Genomic DNA, 24,309 nt, shown 5'->3' on the forward strand with positions numbered 1-24,309 from the left:
AGCTTTACTTAGTCTTAACCCTTTTAAATGCCAACGGTGATCAGCATCACATTTCTCCTTACGAGGCCACAGCTCAATCAACCATTAAGGTCGCGAGAATAAGGAAAATGCCAACAAGTAACGTGGGTGGTTTGATGTAATATGTTTTTCTCTGACACACGGTTACACATCGTTTAGTATTTGTAGCTCAACAAACGTGGAGTGATGTTTTGGCAAGCTGTAACTTTTTGGACGGAACATAGCGTATCTATTTTCGTTCAACATGGTGAATAGCCTATTTTAACTTTAAAAATGGCATGATACACTTCTTCAGCATTCTTAGAAAAGTGAACGGATGGGGGAAATGCATGTTAAAGGTAGGGTTTAACCCTTTAAACCCTAAGATCAGAATTTGCATTTCCATTTGATGCCCCTATTCATTTCCTACAGAAGTAGTGAGGAGAAGTTGAGAAAATATCAAGCAAATTCGTCTTGCGTGATCATGTGCGTACTTCTCATGCCCACTCTGTTTTACAAAGGATTGATATTACAAAGAGAAATTTGATGCTGATCACTCTAAGGGCTTAAAGGGTTAAAGAGATGAGAGTCGGAACACCATAGGCCCTATGCAGCTCACAGTCACATGACCTGCTTCAAGCACAAAATATAAATATATGAGATAACTTAAACAATACTAGAGATGGTTAACAGAGCACGAGTAAGTTAGCGAGGAAGCCGCTTCCAAAGTATTGACACGTACGACTAAGATTTTAGGGGTTTCAGAAAGTCTGTAAAATTGTAACGGTTTGTATTAAAAAAAGCGACTCTTCCCAAAGCAATAATAATAATAATAATAATAATAATAATAATAATAATAATTTTTCCGTTATTAAAACCGTCATAAGACTGCATTGTTAAGAGATTAAAAAATCCTAAAATTAATAGAGCCACTGCTTGTTTTATGCTCCTTTAAGTTCTGCTGTAAGTTCTGTAACCCCGAGCTGCAAAGGGCCTACTCCTACCTTAAAAGAAAAAGCATTGAAGCACTCTTGTAACATTGTATAGAAATGAATTGATCGTTCGATCAGCTTCCGAATATCTCCATCTTAAGATACATACTAGCCTGTGAGTAACCTCTCCGGGGCGCTCTGGCGGCGGTGGGGGGAGGAGGAAGCAGAGCTGGACACTACGTCTCTGGAATTTGAATTCCACCTCCAATTCCCCTGTGGCTCCTCGTCGACTGAGCTGTCAAATTTTAGCCAATCAGCGCGAAGCGGAAACGAGCGCGAATGTAAACAAACATTAAAAAACACATGCCAAGGGTAATGACGCCATTACTAATGTCATCTCCGCCAATCAATAGCATTTCGCATTGCATTTTTTGACGTAGATATTCAAATTCCAGAGACGCAGTTGCAAGCTCTCCTTTCTATTCCCACCCCGCCGCCAGAACGCCCCGGAGAGCTTACTCGCAGACTAGATATATACAGTCATAATGTCCTTCCCACTATGTTCTCTATTCATCTCAACATTTACCCTTGTACATTTTTAGCTTGCCGCGTTTCAATTTCATCCTTGGGACTGATTTCACTTATTTCTGCGTTTGTAGGAAAATAAAATTTGCATCAAGGAGCAGCACATACATCACTTACTTAACAACGCTATTCCAACTTGTAACAAACAGAAGACAAAGTCTACCTATGCGGGTTAAAATTATATGTATTAAAAAATAAATTCCGAAAAAAAAAAAGTTAAAACTGTACATAGACTGCTTTCAATAAAAGTACACACTACTTCAATTCCCCATTCCAGAAGCTTTAGGAGAATAGTAAATCCTTTGGGTTGACAAGCGTTAGTTATGATTGGTCGAGTTGGTCGATAGTATTGGAGACATTAATTAACCAATCATAACTAACGATTGGCCACCCAAACGATCCCAGAAATCTTTGCGCCGAAAGCTTGTACTTATTCCTCTTATAATTTCTGGAATGGGGAATGTCAGTGAAGAGTCCATCACACGCACTCAAAAAATCTCTATACACTAGTTTCGTTTCGCTGTGGTTCTGGGTAACACAGCTGACGAGGGCTGCTCAGCGCCCCACTCTTTCTGCTTAGGCTTCGATCGCTCATCTTTCCAAGAAGACATGGACGACCGAGGTGTTCGCTCTTTCGGCGTTTCACCTGGATTCACTAGTAAAGCTCTGTTAGCATTCTTCTGTGATTGCGATCTTGTTTCGCCAGCAGCTCGATTAGCACGACGAGACTGCCCATCAACTTTTGTTCTTTCAATACCAAGATTGTGGTGTATTTCACGTGCAATTTGATAAGGATTACGTCGTCTTCGACCAGAAACATGAACTCCGTTCGGCTGTTCTAGCTCGAGTCCTAGCTTTTACGTTAGTTTATCATATTTTAGGCTTAAAATCTATGAAATACGTTCCCAAAAGCAAAGTTGAATCTTTAATTTAGATTGCAAAAGATCATGGAAGGCCAAACTCGCGCAAGAGCCACTGATTACTCCCATCAACGCTGAAAAGCGCGATACAACCCAGAGAATCTTTTTTTAAATTAACATCAATTAGTTTTCCTTTGATGAACGTGTGAAATAAAAAAGAGGTGGAATGAAAACCTTACAATGGGTGCACAGTAGAATTATACTAAAGCAGAAAGGTCCAATTTATTTAAATTATGGCTGTTTAAGTCCTGAAGGGGTCAGAAAATAACCGAGTTTCTGTGGTCACAAGAAACCATCCTTAAGGTAGGGGAGAAGGTAGTTAAAAGACTATTAGCATTCGGTGCAATGTTGGTTCTTTTTTAACCAAGTATACAGTAGTTTGATCATTTTTGTTGAAACGGATTCTAAAGTTGAACTTGTCCCTGATATCTTCTAACTTTTACCACGTATTCACAAGTTCTACAGTCATGTATCTTCTTTGCCTCTGGTTTGGACCTCATTTCAGAAGCCATGTCAGAGTTATATTTGTATAGGTAATAGCATGATTACTAGTGATATTTGGCCTAAATACCACGAGTGATATTTCAAAATTGTTCGTAATTTCACGAGCCGTTAGGCGAGTGAAATTTGAGACAATTTTGAAGTATCACGAGTGGTATTTACGCCAAATATCACGTACAAATCATGCTATTATTTGTTTGTACTACTACCCGCAAAAGGTTTGTAATTTTCACACGTAGGTATTTCAAATTAAGCTGAAATATCACTGCTCTAAGCCAATCAAATTGCAGTAATTTCTCATGTAGTAGTATGAAGGCCTAAATCCATTCCGGCACGGACCAGGGACTGGGCCGGTTAGGAAGAATTGTGGGTAGCCTTTTTGAGATATGTTTAGTTGTACGTTGCAAATTTGAATCAATCTAGGTCAGCATTCATTCGAGCTCCTAACTTTTATTTTATTTGCTATTTTTTAAGTGTTATATTTGTTTGTAGGCTTTTGGCAGCTAGTTTTTGCGTACCTCTGCCCCCGAGTTGCATTGTCGGCACCGCAGCTGGTTTCAGCAGGTGGGGGCGTATTTTCCCTTTTTCCCACAAGTGGTTTCTTTCGAGGCTTTTGTTTTTCATTGGGCGTTCTGTAATTAAGTGTGGTCTTGTAATCTTACTGAAAAAAACTGACTTTGAGGTCCTTGCTCACCTGCAGGAAAAAGATCTTTCCCATCACCCAATTCGTCCCTTAACTGCCCGCGCCGATCCAAGCCCTTGTATACCGCTTGTAAGGTCATCAATTTTAGCGCTCAAGGACTAATGACTTTGTCATCTAATTTTCGTAAGAGTAAAAAATCTTTCAAACCATGCCAGGATAAAAAGACAAAAAAAAAGGAACGTTGAGCCGAAAACGGTGATAAAAATCCTCCACTACCCACCCGCACTTCTTTCCTTCTAATCCCTAAGTCTTGAGTTCCCCAAAACGTTTCCCGCGGAAATAACGCCTAGTAAATCCCCAGGACCAAAAAACTGAACAACAATAAAGAAAAAGGAGGGGAGGAGGGAAAGCGAAAGGTAAAAATGCCACGACGTTTTAACCTAAAATATCGAAATTTTCCTTTTTACAAACACCCGTGCTTCCGAAGGCGATATTTTGCATCTTGAATAGAAGGGTAAAGTGTTCGACCTGTAGACGACGTTCCTGGCAGTTTTGGCTCTTTAATTATAGGCAGATAGTGAACGGCAGAAAACGGCTCATTTGGCCTCAAAACGCGTATATTCCAGAAAAGCTGAGCGCTCCAACACTTCTTGCCTGCATCTAATTGGTAATGTGTAGAAAGACGGTTATTAAAATAATGCCATTCCTGAAAGCTTTAGTCGACATTGCTACGTTCATCGATGGGCCAATAAAAACTCGCGTTACTTGCATAAGGAATCACCGTTCAAAGCCTATACATTCTTTAACTTTCCTTTCCTTTTGCTGATTGCTCAAGCTGTGCTCATTATAATACATTACGTTGAGATGGACAGAAATACAAGCTATGCCACAGATTCATTTTAGTAGGATTCTTGTTCAAAAAAACAGTACACAACCATTTAGGATTCCAAGCACATCTTTATTGCAACTAATTGCCCCGATAATAAAGCACATTTTGTTTTCTAACATTTCACTATATCAACCAAAAAACTGTCGTTATTGTATCAGTCCCTTCATATAAAAACCCCTTCTCAACGGATAGAAAGTATCACGCTTATAAAGTTCCCGTTATTACTAAGATTAGCAATCAAAATGTTTTAGTTCTTCACTACACAAAATATCTTCTTTGCTTGGACTTGACCTTATGGCCTCCTGCTCTATACCCACTTGTACAGGGTGCTTTTTATGTTATATTTCTGGTTTTGATGGTTTACCACTGCCAGGTAAGTATGACCTTTGTACTCAAATGACGTCATACCATGCCCTCCATGTGTGGGAATCTCTTGGTACTTGATGAACCTTGCTCCAGAGGCCTGGTACACAACTGACTGAGTATTGTGTTTCTGACTGTCACCGTAGTAATTAGCCACACCAAGATAGGTTTGACCGTTGATCACAAATGGATACCATGCGGAGGCTCCTCGAGTAGGAATGGATTGGAACAAGACAAATATATTGCCATTCCATTTGTAAATGAACGAATCGATGTTGTATTTACTTCCAGAACGTTGGCTGGCAAAAGCGAGGAACGTGTGACCGTTGACGTTGAAAGACTTCACATTTCTCGCTCCGTAAGTTTGAAGAGACTGCAGTTTAACAAAGTGACCTCCTGACCATTTGAACACAGTGGACTGGACAGAATCCTTGTGTTGGGAGTTGTAACGATTTGCAAAAGCGATGAATGTGTCACCGTTTATCACAAACGCTGTACATCCCAAGGCACCTTCAGTTGGTATGTCTTGAAATCTGTTAAACTTGCCGCTGCTCCATTTGTAGATAACTGACTTTATAGAAAGGGTACTTCCGTCATAGTGGTTGGCTACTGCGAGATAATTTTCCCCGAGTATCTTGAAATAGGTGAAGTGACTTGCTCCGTTTGTTGACAATTTCTGAAAGTCGACAAACAGCTTTCCATTCCATTGATAGACTGCAGAGTCCAGCCGGTGAGTTCCATCGTAATGATTAGCCACAGCAAGAAAATGTTTGTTAGCAATAGAAAAGTACTCCAGGTCAAAAGCTCCTCTTGTCTGCAGGGTCTGGTACAAAGACAGTCTTCCAGTTGATTTGTCCATCTTGTAGATCATGGAACCTGTCTTGTGTTTTTTAATGTCCCCATGATAGTTGGCAAAAGCAAGAAACAAGCTTCCATCAATGGTGAAATGTTCAACATCTAATGCTCCTCGGGTTGGAAGATCTTGAACTTTATCAAGAAAGTGGAATCCAATAGAGCAATCTTCCACAAGAAAAAAAATGTTGAAAATCTTTGTTATCAAGCAATTACTATAAAAAAACAACTAGCATAAATCGAAAGTAAGGTAGAAAGGAACATGTAACTCATGTGTTGTTTTTGCAATGTTAATGTACATGTGAAGGAGCCACGTATTCATGAAATTAAAATTCGACAGCTCTTCTTTCCATTGAATCAATGAACATCTACATCGTAGACAACAGCAATAAATAATATGCTCATACCTGCTAAACAGCACTTCGATTTGCTCTAAAAAGCAAAATAAAAACAACAAAATACAATTTAATACCAAAGCTTACAATCTCCTAATGTAGTTATTTATGCAAACTATAGGGTTTAAGAGCGGATGTCAGTAAATATCGACCAGGCCGCGGTTGTTCAAACGTTGGATAGCACTATCCACCGGATAAATCACTATCCAGCGGATAAGTATTACGGAAATCAATTACGCTATCCGCTGGATAGTGATTTATCCGGTGGATAGCGCTATCCAACTTTTGAACAACCTAGGCCAGAGGTCTAAAAAAGTGAAAAATCGAAAATTCTCAAAAAAATTCACGAAGTAGCACTAGGTAAGCTATTAACATAATTGTAATTTTTACTTCGATCCGATAATTATTTTCCACGTACGGGGGGGTTATTGGTTTCGCGGCTCTCGGACCGGGTTTTCCAGGCCCGAGACCATGTGTCACAAAAAAATCGTTTTAAAATTCAAATCCATTGTAATGTGGACAACAAATAACTTATTCAGAAGAGTACTTAATTGCACACACTCTAAGTGGTGATTTACTCAGTTTGAACGAAAGTGTAATATTTTGGAGATTTTTCATTATTTTCAATATTTTGAACGTTTTCGTTCAATGAAAAAATGGCAAATTTCAAAGCCCAAAATCGTCGACTGGTACCTCGATTTCAGTAACTAGTCTTATACCACGTTAAAGAGCGTTATCTCTTCTTTCAAAATCTGTTTTCAAAACTACGGGCAACTTAAAAGAAAATTTTTGAGGCCAAAAAATACAAGTAGTACTTTTCTGAAATTTGAGCTTTCCAGACGGGGCGGGCCGATGCTAAAAACTTGGAAAAATACAGTAAGAAATCAGTTTGAGCAATAGTGGTTTCATGTTATCAGCCTTCAGAAACCAAGACGTGTCTATACAGCGATCTGATATAAATTAATGCCGTTTGCTATCAAGAAAGGCAGATTTAAGCTGTCAACTCCTGCCAAGTGCACCAGTCACGTGAAGTTGTCAAAGGGAGGGCAAAGCACTAATATTAAAAAGTCTTAAAATTCAAAACGTTTTACGTCGATGAAATCAGATTTTAGCGTACAAAACAATGTTGTGAATGTCTGTTGTTCGTACCTTAGCATGGTATTTCCATATATTGGAAATGTCAAGCATCCACACGGGAGAACATACCAAACAACAACGTTTCAAATCCAAGCGCCGAAAGATCGTAAACGGCAAAGATTGCGTTACATTTCACAGAACGACCGCTTACCACTGTTGTCACTCCTTTTTTTCGCTGGAAGCTACGAGGAGTTTTCATTCCGACATGAGTGATTCTTGATCAGCGTTTCCTTGAAAGTACGACCCCGGACAGGTGATAACTGAGGACGTTTCGTCAAGACTCCCGTTGTTCAGTTTCAGGCTTTAGCAGGTGCGTAGTCAGGATTTTTCCGGAGGTACGCCCAACTTTTTCTACATCCTTTTCCCCCCCTCGCCCCCCCCCCTCCCCACCCCAAATCTCAACATTTTTTAAAGGTGCCTTTATTAAAGGTGGGGTTAAACGGCTTGGAAACTAAAATTTGATAGCATTTTGTTTTGAATAAGGGTATGGGCATGATTTTCAGTTGAACATGCCTAGCGAGCGTAAAAATGGCCTCCAGTCTGAGGATTAATGAGAGAGGGAAAATTTTATATATTTAGGCATGACAAAATTCAAGGGAACATTGGTACTTAGAAATAACATCTCATAGGCATGGAAAAAATGGGTTCATGCCCTCGCAGCCCAAAATTGACCCAGCTAAACTTAGGTCCCAGATCTCTCGCCGGGTTAATAATTCATTCCCAGTTTTAGCTCCTCTGGTTTGGCATGCCGGGCATGCCGATGGTGAAGCCAGTTGGTTTGGCATGCCCGGCATGCCAGGCAAGAAATTGGCATGCCCAGCGAGACTGATTTTGATGTTCGCTTCAGCATCATATCCTGAGAATCACATATAATCGCCAAATATATCTTAGGGAGCTTGAAGTTACAGGTTTCATGCCTGGCAATAAATGCAGATTATAACAAAAAAAGTCATGTTTGTCGCAATGTGTGTCACGGGATCGACTGGCAAAACTGAAGACAGAAGCCTGGATTTATAAATAAAAAGCACAAGAAAACAACATTATTCATGCATAAAATAGAATACTTAACTTGCAATCAAAGATTAATCCTTTTATTTCAAACCGATACTGATTTAAATTTGATCGCGGAAAAGCGTCTTAAACAATAAGATAACAAATCTTCTCAGTATAAACTTATCCATGTTTGAGTTTTATCGCGTCGGAATGTTTCCCGGTCAACAGCATTAAAAGACTGGTGAAAATTAACCTTACCAGGTCGTTCAAGTCAGTACGAGAGTACGACGTTAATACTGCAAAGACGTTCTGATTTGGTGAATTTGGACTGCCTTCTCAGAGAGATTTTGCTTAGTTTTTCAGTGCGCTTCTTGTCGGCTATGCGAATCTCACAAACTGTTTTACTCCTTGCTGACGATAGTCCTTTGAGCAACGTCATCTGCGTCATCCGAAGATACCCCGAGCACGCACGAAATCGGCCGAATTTCCGCAGAAGTGTTTTCGGATGACGATGAATCTAGTTTTTTGTAGCGTGGCAGTTGTGGCGTCGCGATGTCGTCATGTCTCTTCGCACTTGTTTGTCTTTTTTTTTCTGCGGTGCATGGTTTAGATGTTGGTGAATGCTGGACAAGAAATGGATTCTGCGAGAGACTGTAAGTACAAATTTAGTATTAATTTGGTAAAGAAAAAGCCTGAATATCGAACAAATCCCGTGAATTATCCTTTTGGCATTCAGTTTATCTTGCTGTTGAGCGTGGCTAAGAACTTCGGCATAAGTGGTTGTCAACTCGTTCACTTCGGATTGTTTCTGTTTGTATGTCTTGTAATCTTCTTCTGCTGCTAAGAAGACTAGAGAAAACTTCAAAAATATAGAGACCAAAGCTAAAAAAAGTCAGATCTAATTTTATAGCTCGAGTATAATTATTTTTGGCACCTACGGTCATATTTTTTCACTGTTCTGGTGAAGTTACTTATTTTTGCTGCATAGTTTGACTGTTGTTTGAAAGACAATAAAACGGATATTACAATCACTTTTGGAGACAAAATAAAATATCCGTTAATCAAATGCCAAAATCAGATTTGGATTTCGCTTTAAAAAAATGAACATGCTGCAGGTGTCAATGCAAAGTTGTAAACAACTCAATATAAACAGTCTGTGAATGTGTGTTTAGGTCCACAAAACTAATTTTTCTTTTGGACATCTCGTCCAAGCAAAGTCTTTTATGACCTATTTATTAGAACTCTAGGTAACATACAAAATGATGTAACCGGACAGGCTTTAACCTTTGGTCTTAATTTATTTTTTCTTCGCAACCCCTAATCAGTTGACGGGCCGTGAGAGAATATCGCCACAAAAAGATGCGAAAAAGTTTTCGCTGAGTTTCTTTTACATATTCCGGCTTTATATGGGTCTACACCTTACCTGCTTAAAAATGAAACTGTTGTTCAATTAAGTGTCAGTCGAACTCGGTATAATCTTGACTTGCAAATCCAAATGCAAAGGTTTATTTCGCGGTAGAAGAGCGTGTAAACATCATCGAACAACGCAATGTAAATTGGCTAATGTGAAACCACGTTTCTTTCACTTTATATACCATGCATTTATCTCAATTGCACACCTTGTGAAATTAGCCTCAGACTATTAGTTGCGACCTTTAGCAGACTCAACAAGCCAGTATGAAAATATCTTAAGAGAAGCTGAGCTCTACATGTTCTATTTCTTTTTTTCATATTGCCCTTGTTAACATTCCATTTCTTTTTTGTTACAGGTAACTTCCAGACATGACGAGGAGATAATTACTTTTCTAGAGAGCAATTCTTTGATACTGTCAGTTATTACTGACTTACTTTGAGTTAAAAACAAAGAACACAGACACTGGTAATGACACAAAAACATTAATCCCTGGCAAGCCTACAAAACAAGAAAGAGGAACTCAGATTCCTTATCAAAATGTGTAACAAGACAAAAACAGCTTTTCTAACGTAGGGAAAATTGCGTTAGAGAGATTTGTAATTGCAACGTTATATTCAAGCACACTGCATTGTCAAACATCATAATTTACTGAATAATGAACAGTGATTTTGGGGCTTAGCTCAGTTTGTAATGAACTTTGAAAGATATTCTATAACCTTGTATTTTTAAAAGCTTTCATGGAACATAGATGCATTTTATTATACAATGAAAATAGTCTCTGTCTCTCTTTTTACAGATTTCAGTCAATTCCATTTTATTCGCAATGTGAAATGGGAATCCTATTAAAGACTCATTAAAAGGGGTGAGGAGTTTTTACAATCCCCCAACAGGTCATCTCCACGATGACGCTGTTTTATTACTACGGCAGAATCCCTCAGGGTTTTACTTTCTTGTGAAAATTAAAGCTTTTGTTATTTAAACTTCGCTGGGACAACCAAATCTATGAAAATGAAAGGAATAGCAATGACGTCATCGTGTAACCGTACATCAAAAGATAAGAATTGTGATCTGTTTAGTTTTTTTTTTTTTAGCCAGGCTTAAAATATCTGTAGATTCAAGGAATTATAACCTGTGCGTCGAGAGCATGCCAGAGACCGATTTTGGCATGCCCGGCATGACCCAGATTAGGCACGCCCGGCATTCCAGAGAATTTAGCATGCCGGGCATGTCAGAAAATTTGGCATGCCCGGCATGCCGGAGATTTTGCTGGGTATGAATTACTTATTACTAGAACCTAGGCTTCTCGCGGCCTGGGTGAGAAGGTCACAGAACCTCAAATTATGCTTACAGGGCATGCGAAATTCTGTTGCATGCCAATTTCAATGCAAACCCACTCTGGGGCCACCCCCTCTATTACCAGTGAGCAAATCATTGACGATAGGCATGGGAAAAATCCTTGCATGCTAACCAACATTGAAAACGTAGCAGAAATGTCCTCAATTGCTGAGTCATGCCCTAGGGGAGGCTTTAAAATACAGAATTTCCTGACATGGATGAGGGAATTTTCCGTAAACAGCAAGTGATCATGCCGGCTAGGACGTATTGCCTCCGTATTGCCCCTTTTTACACCTAGCTAGGCTCATTTTTAGGTTCCATGGCCTGAAATGACGAAAAATTCACGCCCTAAATGTAAAAGTCCAAAAACGTCCTCGAAATTTTAGTTTCCAAGCCGTTGGTTAACGGTTGTAAGCAAAAGCATTTTTGCTGTTTATGAAATGACACAACCTCTAAAATTCTTTAATTCTGTCGGCTTGTTTTGTTCATTGACGTCAACCGTTTATCATTAATTCAGCTATTAAAAATCAAGCTTGTAGTACCTCCGACTTTAGTTTACAAATGACTCTTTTTACCCCTTTTTGTCACATTATGTTTGACCGACAAAAGCACCACACATTGACGTAATTGTGCCCTACTTCGTCTACTCCGAAGAAAGGTCGTCGAGAAAACAACGCGTTCACGCTTTACATCATCAAGCTTGCAATATAAATAAATCATCCAAGATTCTGTTCTCCGATTAATGTCGTCACTTCTCTGGAAACCAATTTTTTTAGTTATGTTTATTTCATTCTATTTTTTTCTTCAACGTTTTCGGGTACGCACGTGCAAACCGTGCGTACAAGTAGCTACGCCCCTGTTTAGTCTCCTTAGCCCTGAGCGTTCCTCTCTTGCGGTTTTCGCGGGAGTTCAGGATGTGGTCCACTCTGTATTTCACGTTTCTTTTAAATGAGGAGGCAGCACTTCTTGTTTACCGTTTCGTTATCAGACAGCGCTTGGGCTCTTAGCCTTTCATTTAATTTTGATCAAATTTTTATCATTTAGTTACTCAGTATACGTTCGATCCTGTCCTTGTAAACTTATACTTTTATACTTTAAGGGAGCTTAATACCTATATTAATTTTTTCTTCGTTTAGTGTCGTCCAAAAGACCCAGTTTTTTGGCATTTTTTAAAAAAGTAAGAAAAAGAAACGACAAGGTTTATTTTTTTCGGACTTAGATTAATTCTTTTAATCTAAAAAATTAGCATTATAACATCATTTCGAGGCCGATAAAACGTTCGGTGGTGTATCCTCTTTGCTTTTTACCCTTTTGGGGCCTTTTTTTATGAAATTGACCATCAAATTTTCCGCCATATTGAGTTTGTGTCGATTTGGTAACCATGTCTTGTTGTTTTCAGTCTCCACGGCAATGATGCTGGTGTTTCAGGCCTCCCGTTCTCAGATTTCTTGTGATTTTTTTTTTCACCCCACCGACCGACCCGCCCAAAACCAGGAAACCTATTCGACGCTAAACGAACGAAAAGGGGATGACCTAAGCCTTATGGTTTCTTTTTGCGCTTCCTCACCACATTGCTTCTGCGTGTTTCTGTATACTTGTCTTTTGCTTTGTTTTGTTCTTTTTTGTCGGTAAAATAAACTGAAACAGTACAAAGACCCTCAATATTCCCTTTGGAGGTTCTCGAACGCGCATAAACAAAATGAAAAACGCGATGATTTATTGACCGCAAGGGCAATGGGGTGGGGTTAGGGCTCGTTACTGCACTCCAGTTCACTCGTACGCTGTCAAATGGTCCCGAAATACAAAATGAAAAATGTGGACAGACTATTCACGTCTAGACATCAAGCATCGCCTCTCCCTGTTCATGGAGTTGATTCAAGGTGTTGACGTTAATTTCGTGATGCCCTGCATGTTGCCAGGACATGTTTCAAAAGGGCCTTTCCAAAGGTACGGAGTCCGCCGTCACCTTGTCAACCGTGCGAGAAATGATGTAATTCACAAAAACAAAGAGAAGTTATTTTCGATTTGCCCCGCCCCCTACCCCCGAAAGTCCCCGACAGGACCGCTTCAAAGTACTCCCCATGTGGTTGCGCGGGGGATAGTAACAGGTCTATCTAATTGCACCGTGCATCAATGACAGTTTAGCTCAATCAGAAGCCCCTTTTCCCTGGCTAGTTCCAGGTGTGTGCACCTCCTTTAAGCTGTTGTTTTCGGTTCTTACTTAAATTTTTGATCTTAAGGAAATTAACAACGACAGGAGCAGGTTATGGGCTTTTTTCCTAGCCGGCTAATCCTACATCACGGGAAATCCCTCAGGTTAGGCAAGAATTCGATAATCCTTCCATAATCATCCATTTTTTCACCGCGTGAATTGGGTATTTTTAGCTTATTTCGAGGAAATACTTTTTGCTTCAAATCCAGGGTGGGTTTTTAAACACATTTTTTAAGCCAAATGGTTTTTACGAGAGTCTGCTTACCCGAACTTTTCGCATAAAACACGACAAATACCCGAAAAAAGCTCATGTTGTTGTTGGTGGTGGCATATTTCCGATAAATTCAGCTCAATGTCTCGTGAAGAAGAGTTCAGATCCGTGCCGTGCGCCTCTCGAGGCTAGCCTGCGTAGCTGGCGGTATTGTGTAGTAGTCGAGTGAGATTTGGCGGCGGAGCCGTTGTAATATAGTCGAGTGAGATTTGACGGCGGAGCCGTCACGAGCGGCGAAGCCGCGAGAAATAAACCGCCTCGTCCCTACTCCTTTTTTTTGGAACACGGCTCCGCCGCCAAAACTTTAATCTCGCACCCACACAATACCGCCAGCCACGCAGGCTACTCAAGGCAAGCGTTCCGTCGAAATGCGAGCCCAAAAACAGGTGGTAAGCGGTTAATCTGTGAAAAGTAACGCAATCTCCGTCGTTTGAGAGCAGCGGAAGATGCTCTTGCCGATGCTGTCCTTGATGTTTTTTATTTCCAGTATCTAGGAAACCCATGCTAAGGTATGAAACATACACTCGTAGGCAATGTTCTGTCCGCTAAAGTCTAATTCCTGAACGCAGAAACGTTGTGCTTTTTGAAGTTTATTATTGTGCTTTGCCCTTTGACAACCTTACGTCACTCGTGCGTTTGGTAGCAGAAGATGGCTAAACTCTGCTTTTCTTGTTGGAAAACGGCTTTAAATTTTATCAGATCGCTCGATAAACACATGTTAGTTTCTGATAGCTGATAACGTTAAATCACTGTTGCTCAAACTGATTTCTTATTGCATTTTTCTGAGTTTTTAGCATCGACCCGCTGACTCTGGAAAGCTCAAATTTCAGAAAAGTACTACTAGTATTTTTTGGCGTCAAACATTTTCTTTTAAGTTGCCCGTAGTTTTGAAAACAGATTTTGAAAGAAGAGATAACGCTCTTTAACGTGGTATAAGACTAGTTACTGAAATCGAGGTACCAGTCGACGATTTTGGGCTTTGAAATTTGCCATTTTTTCATTGAACGAAAACGTTCAAAATATTGAAAATAATGAAAAATCTCCAAAATATTACACTTTCGTTCAAACTGAGTAAATCACCACTTAGAGTGTGTGCAATTAAGTACTCTTCTGAATAAGTTATTTGTTGTCCACATTACAATGGATTTGAATTTTAAAACGATTTTTTTGTGACACATGGTCTCGGGCCTGGAAAACCCGGTCCGAGAGCCGCGAAACCAATAACCCCCCCGTACGTGGAAAATAATTATCGGATCGAAGTAAAAATTACAATTATGTTAATAGCTTACCTAGTGCTACTTTGTGAATTTTTTTGAGAATTTTCGATTTTTCACTTTTGTAGACCTCTGGTCGATATTTACTGACATCCGCTCTTAACACCCGTACAGTCAACTTTTCCGACGACAATCTCTCTTGATCGAACATCAAGAGATGTAAAAAGGCTCTCGCTTTCAAGATAACATTGAGATATAAATCTAATAACAAAGACTGCGAGTATTATTTTGTTCCTCTTTCCTTAAACTTGTGGGACATTTGAGTTGACTGAGGGTCCACAATAGGTTTGGCGGGATGCGGGATGTGGCTATTTTTCGTGGTGGTACTTGGGATGCGGGCTGAAAACAGGAGCGGGATGCGGGAACTTTAATAACCAGCGGGAGAGGGATTTCCTATTTTTATGGGGACGGGATGCGAGAATCGTAAGGGAAAAATAGCCGGATACGGGAATTAAGTTTTTTCTTGACTAAAAATTTATTAGCGTCGACTATAAGAAAACGGTTCTTTAGAGTGTATACCGCCTTTGTAGTCATGCTACAAGTGTAAAAACAGTGGAAAGTAAGGCCTGTCAAATTTTGCCCATTATCACCTTTGTGTGTTGTTGGGCGTAAAATAGGGCGGGATGGCGGGATTGAGAAGAAAAAAAGGCGGGAAAGCGGGATTTGAAAACCCTATTGTCGACCTTCTTGACTTGTACCAGTAAAAAACTCGAATGTCACTTGTCATGGTCTTGCCGCTAACTCACGCACCCTTCTACCTTTAAACATAACAGGAAAAAGAAGAGATCGTGCATGCAACACGTGTATGAAGTCTATGGTAATAAAATTATAAAGGCTTTCGTAAAAAGGATTATATATATACTAAAGGTTACAGAGATTGAAAATCTGGAAAATGTTTTAAGGCAATTACCTTTGTATCACACGTTCCCGGAATTCCTTTTTGTCCTTGTGGTCCCTTCTCTCCTTGTGACCCTTTGTCACCACGAGATCCTTTCTCACCCTTTGTGGAGAAATTAAAGGTAATGTTAATGATTCTTCATTCGTAGGTCAGGACCACTAAAGAAAATTGAATGAGTCCTTTGTTTCTGTAAGGATAAAGCATGTGCTTTGCTATTTGTTTTGGACTCTGAAAATTGGTCATTTCTGTCTTCAAAAAGAAGTATAAAGTTATGCTTACTTTAACAGAGTGTAAAGTATTAATGAGTCAAATGAGTCAATGAGTCATAAGTCATGAGTCAATGAGTCAATGAGTCAGATCTGAAAAAATAAACGTTTTGGAAGAAACAATTAAATTAAGCATTACTTTTACTTAATTTTTGTCTACTTCCTTCATTGCTGCCTGCACAAGGCCTATTTCTGACATGGAATCTCATGTCAGAAATAGGCCTTGCATGTGCAGGCAGCAATGAAGCAAGTAGACAAATTAAGTAAATTAAAGTAATGCTTAATTTTATTGTTTCTACTGAAACTTTTATTTTTTCAGATCTGACTCATTGACTCATTGACTCATAACTCATGAATTGACTCATTTGACTCATAAAACATCCGTTCTCACTTTAACACGAACATTACTGTTTTTATCTACTCCTGGTTCTCCTTTCTCCCCCTACAACAGAAATAATAAGAACCACACAAGATGATGATGATAAGGGACGGAACATTAGAAAACTTACAGGGGGGGGGGGGGGGGGAAGGACAAAAAAATAGTCGCGCAAGGGAAAATTAAAAGAAAAAAAAGTCATGCCCGCCAATTAACCCTAAAAAATATTCATGTTACGGTCTAAAAAAAATTCATACAAGGAATTTGATAACGAAAAAAAATTCCTGCGACTCAAATATTCCCCCCCCTATAACTTTTCTAATGGTCTGTCCCTAATAATAATACTACTACCACTACTACTACTACTAATAATAATAAGTTAATAAAGCTATTAAACTGTAACAAAATAGTGACAATGATGATGATGATGAAGATAACAGATAAGAATTAAAGATAATGAAAAATACGGAAAAAAAATGAAACTAATCATCAGATGAAATTAATTTTAAAAGACAGCAGAAAACAGGCTGTGATAGACTAATTTAAAGGCCGAGCCTGCAGATTTTAAGGTTACTTAACAACTTAATCGCTTAACTATGTAGTCCAAGATAAAAATACAGTCTTTGGCAGTAAATGGGACTAAAGGTTGTTGGGTGCACCCTGGGGTTAAAACAAGGGTGGAAGCAACACACCCGATAAAGTGCATGCAATAAGGGTGGCGGCGACACACCCTAAACTGAGTAGAGCAATAAGGTTGGCAGTGACACACCCTAGTAACATACATAATGGAATGAGGGTGGCAGCAACACACCCTAGCAATGAGCAATGCAGTGAGGGTGGCAGCAACTCACCCAGCACGGTAATGGATGGAGCGCATCCCCACCCAGGAGTGAATAAACTAAGATGGGGAGGGGGCCCTACCCGGCCTGCTACCTGGAGGTAAAAGTAGCAGGTGTGCACCCAAGCCAGTAGTCCAGCTTTATTGAATCGAGGGAGGGTATGGCAGCGAAAAATAAAAAACTAATGCGTAGTAAACTACTATTGGAAAATACAACGCGTGCACGCAAAGTGAACCAAACAAAGGAGCACTCAGCTAGCATTGATGGATATAAGCATTCTTCTCACGACGTAGAAACTTCTAAGGATTCTTCTCAACTTGTCCTCGCACTTTTTTCTTTAAAAGCTAATTGGCTGCATATCTCCTCATGATTAAAATGTTAACATGCATAGTAAATGCATAAAGCATTTCTAGAGAAACTGTCCTCAGCAACCTTAAAGTTAAAAATAAGGAACAATGTTATGGGAACTTCTTACTCTAGGAAAAAGTCGTACTTTTTACTGTGAATTTTATGATCTTCACTCTCTTTTTCATTTTTGAGCAAGTTTTTACTTTTTATCAATTAATTACTTTAGTAATGAGGGACCCACTTAAAACTGCCATGGGAAGTTGGGCTCCCCTTATAAAAATCATTATTATTTTATTATTATTATTATCATCATCATCATTATTATTATTTTTAATACAAACGCAAAGAGAATAGCCAGTTTGCTTGTCTTTACTGTGGTGGAGATCAAAATAAAGTTAACTGGTCTGCATGGTTATGATTTTGATGATTTTGCATCGTTCAACTTAAATCTATATTCAATGACCCTTTATGGAAGTATATGGATCCAGAAACTCAAAACCACTATGTAAAAAGCAGTAACATGTCAATAATACCTTAACGCTGGCATTTCCATCTTTTCCTGGTATCCCTGTTTCTCCTTTTTCTCCCTAACATAGATATTTACAAATAAAAGTGAAACCAAATTTGCGAAAACTATCCCTGAAAAAATAACTACTAATTTTATTTATTTATATTAGCTTAATGGACATACAAGTACTACCACTAAAATGAGTTTATTTACTTATCATAACAAAAAAAATCAAGAATCAACACATAGTGGACCTTTTTTCACCATTTTTGTTAAATTAAAGTAATCAAAACAGCTTCAGCCCAACCATTTAAATTTAACATTTGGTCTGAGTTTATCTATATACACATGTACAGCCGCTTAGTCATTGCGTTAACACTAGAGGTATAACAATAGAATAGGGTATCAAAGGAAGGTTACACTACATGAATCTTAACCAAATCACCTTTGAACCACCCATAACTTCCCATATTAGGAGCCAGCATATTGCCAACATTAACTGTGAACAAGATGGGTATCATTTCATAAAAAATGAAAGTGAGAAATAACATTAAATATTATTATAAAATAATTAACTGAGGTACAGTGTACGCAATACAATTTATTCACGTTTTTGGATTCTGTTTTTATAAAAACATGAGTAGGCGCTTTTCATCTTAATTGTGCCAACAGCAAGTTTTACAACTGAATCAGTGAGGAAAAAAGCAAATCAAATAGTTTTATGTAGCAATTTTTATTAGTCCACTACACAGTGACACAATTTTAAAAAGTTGGCCAACTATTTTAGAGTTGTGTTCCATTCTATAATAAGTCCATAATTTGTATTGTTTTTTAGTCATATTTCACCTTTGCAAATTATCTGGTTACAGTGACCCTAAAAGTTGGTTGTTACACAAGAACATTTAACTAAATTATCAATTTTTTGAAAATAATTTTATATCTTATTCTTCTTTCTCTGGAAAGAGACAAGCCCAAATGTCCAAAAAAAACCTCTTTTTTGGCAACTTGTTATATTCACACTACAGAGACCATTTTATTGGAGACATAGAGCTCCATGGGTCATTTAATTTGAATTTCTGAACTTTTCAAGCAAAAGGAGAAAACAACATTTGAAGCTTAAAAACGCCAACCTTTATTCCACTGCCATCTCGTCCATCACGGCCATCTTTTCCTGTGTTCAAGACAATAAACAAATTAAAGTGATACAGTGGAACCTTGATATAATGAACCTCAATATAACAAAGTCCTTGGTATAACAAAATTATATTTTCTTTACCCCAGTTATAGTAAAATATATGAAAAAAAATTCAATGAAATGAAACCTCATTATAGCGTGTTATATAATTGCCAGTCCCTTGGCCCTTCATCATATTGAGGTTCCACTGCTGGTGCTCTAGCAGTGCCCTAGCCTGCGAGCAAGCTCTCCTATTTGGGCAAGTGAGTTCTCGTGAGACTCGTTTCACTAGCCCAAATAGGAGAGCTTGCTCGCAGGCTAGCAGCGCTGTCAGTGTCCCCTAAAACCTTACTTTTGATCTTGAGCAACTAGGAAATCTTAGCTTTCCCATACAAATCTGATGCTTGGCTCCCTGTTTTGCACAGGTTCAGAGCACTGGACTCCTTACAATTTTTCTTGGAGCACAGCCTTGGATTAGTAATACTGTAAAATACCGAAAATAAGCCCTTCCAATGCAAGTATAGGCCCCCCAAACCGGTAACACAAAAAACCCTCCATTAAATCACCCCTCCAAATATAAGCCCCACGGGGGCTTGCACTTGGAAAATTGCCCTCAAATAAAATTAATAGTAAAACAAAGCAAAAATGGTAGATTTATTCCCAGCTATAAGGCTAGCCCAATCGATTTTGAAATGCAAATTTCATAGATAAGCCCTTCCAAAAATAAGCCCCTCAAAAAGGGCCTTTGAAAAATATAAGCCCCGGGGCTTATTTTCGGAATTTTACGGTATTACAAGCCTGCGTAGAACACTGACAACAAGCTACAACAGGGGGAATGAAAAGGAGGAAACACTTAGTTAAGATTTATTTTGAGAATAATTATTACAGTATGCCTGCTAACTCTAACACACATGAGTTTCATGCCTGGGGACTTATTTATAGACCTTGATTTCACTCAGAGACAAGGACAATTTCTCACACCTGACAAACAAATCGGATGAATTGTTCTTTAACACATCATAACTGACAAAAATTCAATTCAATTTCCCTTTGAAACTTGGAATAACTTCAGAATTGCTCAAAGGTTGTCAAAACAACTTCACACATTTTTTAGCAAAGTTTGGAAGACTTTTGGAAAATTGTTGGAAATATGCAGAAGTACCTGGGACGTTTTCAGAAACTCCTGTCATAACAGGACGAAAATTTCATGCTTTAATAAATTTATTAATTTGAATCAGAAAGAGTTGGCTATTATATATTGACATGTTTGTATTTGTATAAAGGATAATCACGGGCGACAAGAGGAGCCTGCAATTCTAATCTCCATGCATGTATGTAGACATTCATTAGGACTTCCACAAAGGATGTATGGAATGCACAGAACACACTTTGACCACGTGCATTTGGACTTTGTATCACTCGTAATCACGTATATTTTGACCAGCACACAAAGCACAGCACTGGATCAGAGCGAAAGCGTTTTGACATTCAGTTGTTGTTGCCCACTCTCTGCATTATTACTAGTAATATTTAATAAAATAATAATGTACATCACCATTCACTCCATCGCGCCCATCTTTTCCTGCAAATTACCAAAAATAACACTTGATTATACAAGTGACTAATTATTTCTAAATACAGTCCGACCTCTATCAAGCGGCCACTCCCTTAACAGAGGTTGGCTGCTTAATAGAGGTACAATATAAATTGGATAGGAATGGCAGTAAACATGATTTTATTGACTCTATATAGTAAAATGCTTTTAAAAAGTGAACATATATGAAGATAAATCCAAAATTCATTGCAACAAAACGTCAAGTGCATTTCGGTTGTAACAAAACAGTGGGTCAGCTCTATCTATTGTTAGCTATTGTTATGTTTGTATAGCGCCGGATGTGAAAAGTTTGCACGTGTACGCAGCTTGTGACTTGTTATAGTGGAGGTTAAATTGCAGTTCTTGTTTTCTTGTTGTTATCACTTATCACCTTATATCCTCTGTCACCATTTCGCTTGGAAAGATAATTTGCTGGCGGGCCGCTTGGAGGTAAAAAGCCATATAAATAATACACTTACGACAGCAAAAAGGTGGCTGCGGCCACTAAATAGAGGTGGCCGTTGAATAGAGGTATCAAATACAGCAGTTTTCTAACAAATAAATCCGGACTTTGAAAAGTGGCCTGTTAATGGGGGGTGGCCGCTTAATAGAGGTCGGACTGTAATATAAATGTTGTGTTAATGTAAATGGTAATGAATGAAAATTGTTGCATTTTAATGTGACTCACCATGCTGACCATCCTTTCCATCTTTGCCTTAAATTATTAAAATAAAATACAGCGATTAATTAATGAAACTCACAACTGAACCAAATTACCATCCACACAATCTCGATACAGCAGAACTAGCAAGTTGTTATGTGTATAACCTGAACTGATCCCACTAATGCAATACTTAAATGTACTTTACTGGCCTTAAATACCTTTGATTTCTAAGTTGCAAATTTTAATCTAAACATACAGCTGTACTTAGAAGATTTATTTTTTCCATATCCGTCGATGATCATTTTGTTGAAAATCAATTTTTAAAATAACTTGTAATCTCACCATCCTTACAGCAACCAGCTTGAGGTACGACTCTACAGCTTTTAGACTTTGCTACAGATCCATTAGCCTGTTAGATTGGGAAATTTAACATACTTTCATGACTTAAAGAAAGACTGCAAACTCTAGATAAATGAAAACACTCTTGACTATAGCATAAACTGAGTTGCACTGAAAACTGAATTTGGAAAGATAAGAAAAAGGAAATGAAAGTGGTTAAAAAAAAAACAGGGAATTAAAAGGGTGAGGCTGGATATCGGTAAGTTTCTCCTAAAGGCCTGTCTTCAGTGTGAATTTAGAGACACGTAACCTGCAAGTCAGAGTAACAAGATTGATACGTTAAGTATACATGGCTTAGGTGATGGGTTTAGTTTGCAGGTAGTTGCAGATGATGGTGTTATGGTCGCGGGGGGAGGTGGGGTACTCCAGATTTCAAGTGACAGGGATGATCGAATAGGGGCAAAAATCAAAACCCCAAAAAATCCCTGGACCAAAATTTAACCCCCAAAAAATCCAATGTCGAATTTCCAAGCCATCAAAAATTTCCAGAATGCATTAAAAAATGATACAACTATCATGAATCTTCAAATTGTTTTGAATACTGTACCACAGAAAAAACCTACTTAAATCAAGCTACCAAAAAAATACTTGCTAAAATTTTCCTACCTAGAAAATCCTAAAATTGAAAATGTCAAATCCAAAAAAATCCTTTGATTTGATTTGTTACGATCAGGGTTAGGGTCTGAGTTACACAACATTTATTAATTTAACACCTACACAGCTGCAGACCAAACGCTCTGCAGCTTAAGGAAAATGTAGGATTTTCTTTACCACTACACCTTCTATACTGTTGTTTGTTGGGAGGGGAAATTTAGCCAAAGCAGTTTTGAATTGACACATTTCACTCCAAAGGTTTAATTTACGGTATGTTACTGAAACAAATTTTACTTTTGTTTTTGTGATCATGGGTAAACAGTCCATTATCTCTTACTAGTCTCAAAAGGGTTTTCTTCTCTAAGGGAGGGGCTTGGTTGCTCCAGTGTTCTTTAAGGTCAAATCGATCAGTGTTATCGATAGAAAAAAGATATATATCCCTTTGAGGTCAAACCAGAATTTTAAACTCACTTCACATACTTAGCTACAAGTACTAAATTATCTTACAAGCAACATGACAATAGGTTTTTAAGCTTTAATACCCTGAGTTTTTTAACTCTTTAATACAACCATTTTAGTAACAAAAAAAACAGCATTTTTGACCAGATCCTCCTTTTTGAAGCAGTTTTTGGCTGGTTAACATGGGAGTGGATAAAAAGAGATTTTTATCACCCAAAGCATATTTTTCTGCCAATTGGATGTAATTAAGCAGCTTTTTGTTTTGAGCTTTTCGAGACAAAGTTTGTCTTTTTTTTCGGGGGGGGGGAGGGGAAGGAATCTGTTTTCAATATTCTTTCCTCGCATTCTTTTTTTTCCTTTTGTCGTCCTTTTTTACAGCCCATTTTGTTACCCACTTCATTGTCTTTCCTTTGTGTGGAGTTTTGGCTGGCTACCTTTTCAGGAAAAGGGCAAAGAGTAGCAGGCAAATAGCAAAAATTTCCAAATGTTAATTGTTTGTTAGTTTCAGGACCCGAACAATCGATAAAAATTGATTATCAGAAAATCAATCGATCAATTGATGACAATCGATTAATTACTGTTGATTAGCATCGATTGGCATCGACCAATCAATGATCAATGGATAATCACACTTACGCGGTCACGAATTTCATCGATTGCCATCGATTGGCACTAAATTCATGTCTCCGTATCTTCGGGTATCGCAGGAGTGTACGCGATTGTATATTATTTTTAAACCTCAGTAGCAAAGTTTGAGAATTGTTCATCGATGTGGCTCCGTGAAAAACAGTTGAAATAATTAAGACAATTAACATATCTCGTTGACAGTAGTACAAACTTGATCAATTTAGCTTCGAATTCACTGCAAAGATTCAACTGACCTGGGACGCAGTCATCATTCAAACACGATTAAGCTTCAATATTGTTATTTCTTTTTCTTCTTCTTTCTTTATGTCTGTGCAGACGCCCACGTCCACCTCGATCTTCTGTGTGGAATTCCCAAGAGTGATTTACGGAGTAGCAAAAAGTTATTCCAGGTGGGCGTCAAAGGTGACAAGCACAGCAAACAGTGACAAAGCAGTGCAGAAGTGATTCTCGTTCCCAGGAATCATCGCAAGAGACATTCGCCTTTATTTTAAATATAGGTAATTGATTGATATTGCATATTGATAACAATCTATTATGTTAATCGATAAGCGATTGATATTAATAATCGATGGTAATCAATAATCACAAAAATTTTCATGATTGATTGTCCATCGATTATCAATATCAGTCGATTAATTGATAACAATTGATAACGATTGTCATCGATTGTTATCGATTGCCATCGATTATCGATTTCAACGATTGTTCAGGTCCTGTAGTTTTAGCGTACGTGTAACTCTGTCTGGATTGTTCAAAATTTGCTAAATGAGGTACTTGTGGAAAGATCTATCCTTGCTGATTTTGCATTTTGTTTATCGTAAGAGTTTAA

General features: G+C 38.3%; 3 protein-coding genes and 1 long non-coding RNA gene across 4 annotated transcripts in view; 2 read left to right on the forward strand and 2 right to left on the reverse strand.

Moving 5' to 3' along the window:
* Positions 1 to 24,309, forward strand: part of LOC140933382 (polycomb group RING finger protein 3-like) — a 58,157-nt gene that overhangs the window by 12,129 nt on the left and 21,719 nt on the right. The window lies entirely within an intron of this gene.
* On the reverse strand, positions 4,529 to 23,495 carry LOC140933007 (uncharacterized). The gene is made up of 9 exons (XM_073382512.1): positions 23,469 to 23,495; positions 21,723 to 21,789; positions 21,405 to 21,431; positions 20,678 to 20,704; positions 19,079 to 19,218; positions 17,974 to 18,027; positions 15,624 to 15,713; positions 6,090 to 6,114; positions 4,529 to 5,850 (listed from the first exon to the last, which is right to left on the reverse strand). Exons 1-9 carry the CDS (start codon positions 23,493 to 23,495, stop codon positions 4,775 to 4,777), a joined length of 1,533 nt encoding a protein of 510 aa, XP_073238613.1. The 3' UTR covers positions 4,529 to 4,774.
* LOC140933384 (uncharacterized) lies at positions 8,765 to 10,396 on the forward strand. The gene is made up of 2 exons (XR_012165049.1): positions 8,765 to 8,860; positions 9,977 to 10,396. It is a non-coding gene; the product is annotated as an uncharacterized lncRNA (long non-coding RNA).
* Positions 21,419 to 24,309, reverse strand: part of LOC140933376 (uncharacterized) — an 86,139-nt gene continuing 83,248 nt past the window's right edge. Inside the window, exon 3 of the transcript XR_012165047.1 lies at positions 21,419 to 21,431. The gene's annotated coding sequence lies outside the window, so the exon portion shown is untranslated. The remainder of the gene's footprint in view (positions 21,432 to 24,309) is intronic.

The sequence above is a fragment of the Porites lutea genome, chromosome 4 (assembly GCF_958299795.1).
Source record: "Porites lutea chromosome 4, jaPorLute2.1, whole genome shotgun sequence".
NCBI lineage: Eukaryota > Metazoa > Cnidaria > Anthozoa > Scleractinia > Poritidae > Porites > Porites lutea.